Genomic DNA, 8486 nt, shown 5'->3' on the forward strand with positions numbered 1-8486 from the left:
CCTGCTGACTGCTTGTTTTATGTGGGTGGGGTAATGTTTTTATTGTTCTGGACTGCCTTCTAATTGATGGCAGAGTGCCTGGATTTTGGGATTGGCATCTCTTCCACTGTTTTTGCTGAGATAAATAAATGTATCTCCCCCCCTTTTTAAAAATGAACACACTCTATACTCTCGACTGCTAAAAACAAACCCACAAAACAAACAAACAAAAGCTTTCAGATGGCACAAGCAATCTGCTGAAACCCTGCTGCAAGGAATTTACTACCGAAAAACCTCATCCAGGCTTCTTACCCTCTGAAACACTCTCAGACCAAGAAACAGAGATATGACAGTGGAGGCCAGCAGAACTGTTCAGTGGCTAAATATTTGTGTAATTCTGAGAAAGAGAATGAAGAGCAGATTTTGGCCTCAACCTCAACCCTCAACAACTACCAGGAGGGGAGCTTGCTAAATGAGTAAGATATGTTCTCAAGAGAAAATAAGGCAGATTAGGAACAGCTTGAAAAGGAGTTACTGAAGAGTTTGGTTCAGTATTAAACTGAATGGAGAGTCACTGAAGCAAAGGCTGAAGAGTCACTGAAACAAGGGAGAGAGGAAGGGGGGTGGTCTGTCTAGGCAGACATACAATTAAAAAACCCAACCAAAAATCCCAATCCCCACCCCAGCTTTTGTGCACAAGCAATGTGAAAGCAGCACCTACATTAATACTCAAACCCAAGACTAACCAGCCAGCACCTAAAGCATCTCCAGAGGTCTTGAATGGAAATATGCTATTACTGATGCTGCCAAAATAAAACTTTTCTTTAGCATAGAAACATTTGCAATCTGTGTTTTCTGACCTAGTAATTAAAAAATTGCCCTGCTACAATGTGACACAAAACAAAGGTCCTAGTTCTTGCTCAGATATTGATTTAATGCTGACTACAGTAGTAGTTGGCACTGCCATTCTTCCAATATTTTGCTATTCCAAGGGAGGAGAAACAAACAAATGAACCAAAAAAAGAGAACCACACACATACACGTCCCCCCACCCAAACAAGCAAGCTGGAATTATTTAAGGAGAAATAAAGTGTCAGCACCAAGCTAAATTGTTCTCATTATCCAAAGAATTTAAAAAATACTTTAACATTGCACTTGCATGAAAATTGTATGAGCACTCCATGCCAGGCAGTGTTTCAGCATGTTCCCCAAGTGCACACAAACAAAAAACATATGACAAAATGTTGTCTCCCAACTGATTAAAGTATTTCTTCCTGGCATGGAAAAGCACTTAGTTAACTGCAGTGTGTCTGTGCCAACTGCAGTATTCCACCCACCACCAAGCACAGAGTTCAAACCTGAACACAAATATGCTTCAAAAACGTGCAGCTTCTGAAATACAAGAAAGAGTTGTCTGGGCAACTTGTTTTCAACCCTGAGCTACTTGGTGAGCTGAAAGAACTGATGAACAGTTGGATGAGTCCAACTACAGTGTGTCTCAAACACATTTGGGAAAAGTGGAATGTATTTCTTTCCAAAACATCTCAAGAGCAAGGAAGCCACACCAGCCCAACACACACAGAGAATCAGGGAAAGAAAAGCCTACATATAAGATTTAATAGGCCTGTGTTTCTTTCTGTTATGGTATTCATTTTGTATGGCAAATCCTTCCGTTTCAGACACCATGATCACCTAAAGGAAGCGAGTTTGACATGACCAAACTCTGGGGACACACAAGTACAACACACCCTGTAAGATGAACAGCCTCCAGGTCTTTAACAATTTCAAGGAGCTAACTATTGTTGGCCAAATTCCAAATGTCACAGCCCACCAGAATCTAGCAGTTTGTTCCACGCCTGGTGTAAAATCCAGGCAAAGACAAAATCCAGGTAAAGACAAAATCTAGTGTTTCACAATCGTTTTTTAAACACAGCTAAACCAAGTTAAGTGCATAAAAGGATCCATGTCTTATCAGAAGAGCTTCCAGTGTTTCGTACTTTGATAGTCAAAAGACAGGGAAAATAGGCTACTTGTTCCCTTCCACAAGTCTTAAAACATCCCAGCCATTTGGGTCAGAGGTTTATGAAGAGCAAGCACATTAACAGAGAGTCATTATATTGAGAAGGTACCTTGTAAGCATTCTTTTCTCACAGATGAAGCCTACCTGTTTACTTTTAGTGGCCTTTCCAGCAGGATTCTTGGCTCCTTTAGCCCCCTCCATGTTTCTTAGAACATCAATGAAATCTCTCTTTGAAACAGAAGACATCAGTTTAGCACGCTTCCTCTCAGAGCCCCCTGCTCTCTTCACCTCCTCTTCCATTTTCTTCTGGTGCGTCCTGACAGCGTTGAATAATTGTACAACACCTCTGGGACAGGGAAAAAGACAACAAAGCAAATCTTTTAACTCAAGTTCCTTCTACAGAAATGAACTCCCTACTAAAGCTGATCAGTGCAGATGCTGGATGGCTTCTAACTCCCCAAAATGGTTACCTGGAACCTCGATTTGGTTAAGAAGTAACATTTACTACAACATAAAGGACTTTCAATTTTTACTCCTCCTTCATACTTATTGCTAGGAACCAGTAACAAACAAATCTACTATTCAGACTCTGAAGTAAGCCTGATAACATGGCACTGAGATCAGTTTCATCCTTGAGAGCATGTTATTTGTCCTAAAATCAGTTATTAAATTACTCAGACAAGTTTCTTAATGGTAGTTGAAGCTGGAGGATAGGGCAGAGGAATGAGTAAGGACATACGGGCAGCACATCAAAATGTTCAACTAGTTCTGTGACACCAAACCACCACAATGGGAACAGGCAGCTGTGGATTGTGAACTTCACAACTGTGGATCTGGTGAATCCACTGTGGAGAAGCAAAAAACCAGAACAGTAGAAACAACTGTTCTGCATTTTTAAGGCATTAAATTAACAAAATGAGGGGATTCAACAAAGCACTTCTGCTAAGCAAACATTAGATTTCCATCTAAATTTTTACTCTTTCATAAAGCTTCTGAAATCTTTTGCTGAACTTGATACTGTACAATGCAGACCTGTCTATAAATCTCTCGGCTCCTGCTAGTCACTTCTTAAGAGTTCAATCTGATTGGAAACAGATTACCTGCGCAGGCCTTTTCCTCCTCTTTTTGATATACATACATTTAAGGAAAGCATTCAGAAAAACTTTTACCTTGTGGCAATTCTCTGAAGATTTCTTTCCTTCTCTCGGTCTTTGACAACATCTGGCTTCACTCGGCACATCATTTCCCATTCCCGCTTTTTATCGAGCTGCATTATAAATATTGTTATGTGAAACAACATGGACATTTGAGAATGCAGCATGACCTGATAGAGTATGTAGCAGGAGGACAAAAAGTATCTGCAAAGTTCAGTCTGGTTGAAAGTAAAAGGAACTCCAGTTTTGGGCTGGACAAGTCTCTTGCATTGACACAACAGGGGCCACACTCAGATCTCAGTCATCTACTTCCAGCAACAAAAGCCTAGGAAAAGATGCTTTCACACCGACTGCCTTGAGCAAAGAAATTATTCAAAGACAGCCTTCAAATCCCAGGCTTCACAAGCTGATCACAGAGAAATTTATACATAGTAAAATCCTGGGTCCATCAAGACTGGCATGTCACATCTTGAATGTAGAGAATTTGGCTTCCCCCTACAGAACGGGTCCTGCTATGGCTTTGTGACCAAAGCAACACTCAGCAAAGAGTGCAACAGGCAGAACTCTAACACAGGAAGAGCACCAAGTGTCCACCAGACAACAAGTCATGTGTACAGTATTGGTTTTGTCTATTTTTTGGAGGCTCTCCATTTCAAAACCAAATTGATCCCCTTTCCCCACCAGTGGACACAAAACCATCAGCTTTGTTTCTGCTGCAATAGGAGACCACTGTATTTCATGACCTCTGCTTTAGGAGTAAGTTTTTCTTCCCCTCTGAACAATTTAACAGTGTTTTAGGCCTGGTGATGTTCCATTAAATCTGTTTTATGCAAGAAGTCTCTAATGGAATTTCAGAGTCCTTATCTTTATAATTAAAGGCAGACTACTATGAATTTCTGCGTTTATGACCATGCTTTGGCCTTTGATCAAAAGAACTGCCCTATCCTACCTTTCATCAGCAAGAAATCAATGAAAGGCAAATTGCTTTCAAGTTTTTCTAAAGCAAACAAGTCACTTTGGGGACCTGTGGCCCATCTCTGTTTTGCAGTATTCTCACATATTTACTGGATGAGAGCAGGTATTTAGGACAACCATAACTGTGCAGGTGCTGTAGCAAAGCTCTCTGAATTTAAAAGGCAAGCCATGGCCCAACTGCAGCATGTCCCAAACTGTCAGGTGAATAACCTGGTTATCCCACAGAAACAGAACTGGTAGGATGAGACATTAGAACTATTAATGTATTTCTAGCCTGAAGGGAAATCAATCAGAGCCTGGAATTAAAAGTTCCACAGAAGGCACAAACAAATTACTTACTTGCCAACATGGTTTGGTTTCTTCATACCAGTTTCAGAACCAGAAGCAATTTAGGGCACAGACATGGTAACAGAAAACTCCAATCAGGAGTTTTCTATTGAGAAAACTATTTTCTATTCATGACTGAGGGGAGCAAGCAACAATGCACAACCACATCAATGATTACTGCAGTCTCAACCTAGAGGCCTTGATTTTGGAAGTCACAGCACAATTTAAATGGAAGCAGTTTTCTTCTCTTTCTCCCTCTCACTTTCTAAGGTAGACAACCATTTCAATTTGTAACGCCAACAAAGTGAATTTCACCCCAAATTCACAATGCCAATTAGACAATCAAGCTTAAAGTAGCTGCTTTCAGCTCCTCAAAAAAGAAAACACCTTAAGCTGACAGACTGGAACACTCCTGCTGCCAATGCTCAGCCTGCCTGATGACCCAGAAGAAGCAGTAAGAGAAAAAACCTTACACAGCATGACTGGAAAGTAAAAAAAAAATTAAGCTGCTTAAGATCACTGTGAAGGAGAGACTCCAAAACTGAGACAGACTCAGCAGAGATTTGGGACAGTGCTCTGAGACTATCTTGCATGTAGCTCATCTCACAGTCACTGCACATGAAATACCGCATCTTTTTCTCACCCTCATCTTCTTTTCTTGCCTCTCTTGTTTTTTCTTCTCTCTTTCCTTCTCCAGGCTTTTATTCTTGGCCAAGATGGTGGACTTATTCTGTGGAATCTTTTTGTTGAGCACTTTTGCCATGGCATCTGCCCATCCTGAACTTGGGCCATCTTTGGAGCTTGTTGCCTCTTCAGCCACATTGCCAGGGGCTGCTGCTTCATCTTCATCATCACCATCCAGGGCTTCACCTCCCGATGAGTAGCTGTCTTCTGGAAGTTCTGAGCTTAACTCAGAACCTATTAAAAAAATTTAAAAAAAAAGATTAAAAAAAAAAAGAAAATAAACAAAAAAAGTATCAGGAATTGTTTCTATTAAGAATCCTTCACTAGAGCCATTTGCTCCACATATAAATGTTATCCAAGTTCAGAGCAAGGTAAATGTGCTGTTACAATCAATTCCTCAAGCAGGCACACACCATTACACTGAATTTATTAGAAACTATGCAATGCAATGCTTGCTCACCTCAGTGATGGTTTAAAGTGATTGAAAGAGGCTGGGCAAAAGGGAGAGGGCAGCCTTGGACATTTATTATTAGACTATTGAAAATTTTTATATTTAGGGCTGGTAATTGTGGTGGGAAAACCTGACTATTTTCCAGTTTTTAAAGTGTAACTTATAAATGCCTATCCACACAAATATGTGCACATATGTATGTACACACAGAGAAACTGCAACAGTGACATCTGGTGTTTGGCTGCAAACAGCCACAGGAATTAAACTGAAGCTGGGGGGGCATTTCGTATGTGACAGCAAAACCTGCTCAGAGACAACACTGCCAGCAAAAATACAATTACCTAAGCATAGTGAACCCAGGGGACACTGCTCTGTGGAATACAGAGAGTATTTGAGCTGCCTGCATCAAGACAGGCAGCTCAAAAGAAACCAGAGGCACTGAGCTTTTCTGGGTAAGTAACTGCTCAAGTCACACAAATAAAACACTCCCGAAGTCAAACTTCCTTACCCCATGAGCCCTTCAAAATAAAAGAAGGAACTGAAATTACAATACCAAAGTCTGGAATTAAGACAGCTGAAAATACCAAACTGATAGCACAAGAAATACATGAAGAGTTAATCCTCATTACTCTGTTCAGTGGGTCAAACTGCAAAAATAGAAGTCTTTAACAGGGCAGGTGGTTCACTAGAATGAAATGGGCTGCAGGTTTATTGTGTGCTGAAATATGCTGGGTTATTTCACTTCACCACGTAATCAAGAGCAGAGCATACACAAAGTCCTGCCACCATTAACTACTATTCCAGTAACATTTGTGCCACATTAAATTTTAGACTAATTATCTTACATACAACTTTCAAGACTGCAAAACCAAGTGCTGAACAGAAGGAAGCTGGTTTCTGATCCCACCCAGTCCCAGACTCCTGACGTGACCCACTGACACGGTTTGACGCTGGCGCAATGCCAGTGCCCCCATGAAAATACATTCTCCCTGGCTTAGGAGATGTTGGGATGCTTGATTTGACCACAGCATCCCAAAAAAACTCACTTCCTCTCAAACCACGACACTCACTTTCATCCATCTACCACTCTCAAACTCCTTAAAAAAGAGAATTTAAATTTTAAACCACACTACTACCGAGCAAAGTGCTTTACTCTGTAAGCACTCCTATATCCCATGAAGTACCTTTATCAACCAAACGAGTGCTTCACAAGCTCTGTTCTCCATGAAACCATGCAGGCAGCTGTTAACAATTTTCCCCATTAATCAACTGTCTATTTAATTACTAAGCAACCATAAACATACACTCTGCTGCCACACTAATTCATTATTCTGCCTTCTCCATGTGCCTGTTTCAACCAGAAAAAACCTAACAAACAACATAGCAGCAAAACAGTGGCATTGACCAATTTAAAACAAAACCTCTACTGCCCAGGCATGTTTAGAGGCTTGGGGAGCATTTGGTTACCCTGACGGAAAGAAGTGAGAGTCTGTGGTTACATAACAAATGTGGAAGAGAAATAATGACTGAATACTCGGTCATTATCTCTATCAGTATGACTTTTCCTACCACCAAGTGGTATGTCATGCTCCACTCAAAATAAATTATGGGAGTGTTTTCCAACAGTCCTTACTACAAACTGGAAATTTAGAGTGGCAAATTTTCCTCAACACATTCAGTAACTATTTAAAGGCATCCTTTTTATCCTTTAATATCCTTCTAGATATTTACATCCATATTCTGAGTTTCCAATAAAAAATAAATTCAAACCATTGCCTGCTAAGAAGTAACTGCAACACCACATGGCGTTTTACGTGTAGGAATCACATCCTGGTTCCTACACATAAAACAACGTCAAGTTTTCACCCCTGGGCCTTTTCCACCCTGCTCTTTAGCTTTTAAACAAGGAATCAGCCCCTGTTTGTGACTTTTTTTTACACACACAAAAGCGAACAACTACAGAAAGTCCAAACCTGAATCCCCCACACTGCTTAGGACCAACTTTTGCAGTTAGCCATAAAAAAACAGCTCAGACTTACAAAAAGGAAATTTGCAAGAACATGTATCATTTCCTCTATGTAACATCTTCTGCCAGTAAAATAGGAGAATAATACCACAACATTTTGCTTTCAACAATTACAGAAAAATTAACAAGGTTTCCACTACCTGCCATAATTTATTCTTTAATACATCAGAGTATCAGTCAACAGCATGAGATAAAGAAGAAGTATTTCAAAATAATTTAAACCAGATTAACTCAATCAGAAATAGGACCTGGGGCCCTATTCAGAATAGGAAAAACTGATACCTAGCACAGATTTAATATAAAAAGTTTTAATTGTTTCTGTGTATGCTGTTGTGAAATACACATACACATCTCTCTATCTCACTCTTTCAGACTCGCTCAGTGATCAAGGTGTAGACACACAGTTAAACACGGCGAACATTCAGTAACGAGCTCTGAATGAAGCTCCCACACAACGCTTCCCTTTGGGTTCAATTCTGGCGCTCAAACCAAACAGAACCAATGCTGGAGCCACAGCTCCAAATGGCAACAACCCTAACTCCTCCTCGAATAAAAAATTTTAAAAAGTCCAGTCACTGGATAGACTGAAGAAGTGATCACAACTGGTTAGCTAGACTCTCACAACACGCAAGGAGGCGAGAACGAGTGCAGAGCCGTGCGCTAAGGGTGAATCACTGGAACGAGAGCGTCCCCGGTGTTTCCTTCGGGGAGAAGCAGATCGCGGCTGGCACAGACACGGAGCTCGTGCAGCTCTGCACAGTCGTTCCCCTCTCTCCCAGGAAAGCTGCTTTGTGGCCTAGGGAATTAAGGAGCCGTGGGCTGTACCCCCCGGGCTGAGCGGGAACAGCCCAAGGGCCAGCGCAGGGCGGG

The 8486-nt window shown here is 41.0% G+C and overlaps 1 protein-coding gene across 1 annotated transcript in view; it reads right to left on the reverse strand.

Moving 5' to 3' along the window:
• The window catches only part of RRP15 (ribosomal RNA processing 15 homolog), a 20753-nt gene extending 14083 nt beyond the window's left edge, over window positions 1–6670 (reverse strand). Inside the window, exons 1-4 of the mRNA XM_014307963.2 lie at window positions 6661–6670; window positions 5099–5373; window positions 3169–3266; window positions 2144–2345 (exon numbers count right to left, since the gene is read on the reverse strand). Coding sequence (XP_014163438.1) covers window positions 2144–2345; window positions 3169–3266; window positions 5099–5373; window positions 6661–6670 — 585 coding nt within the window. The remainder of the gene's footprint in view (window positions 1–2143; window positions 2346–3168; window positions 3267–5098; window positions 5374–6660) is intronic.
• Window positions 6671–8486: the final 1816 nt, after the last annotated feature.

The sequence above is a fragment of the Geospiza fortis genome, unplaced genomic scaffold, assembly GCF_000277835.1.
Source record: "Geospiza fortis unplaced genomic scaffold, GeoFor_1.0 scaffold41, whole genome shotgun sequence".
NCBI lineage: Eukaryota > Metazoa > Chordata > Aves > Passeriformes > Thraupidae > Geospiza > Geospiza fortis.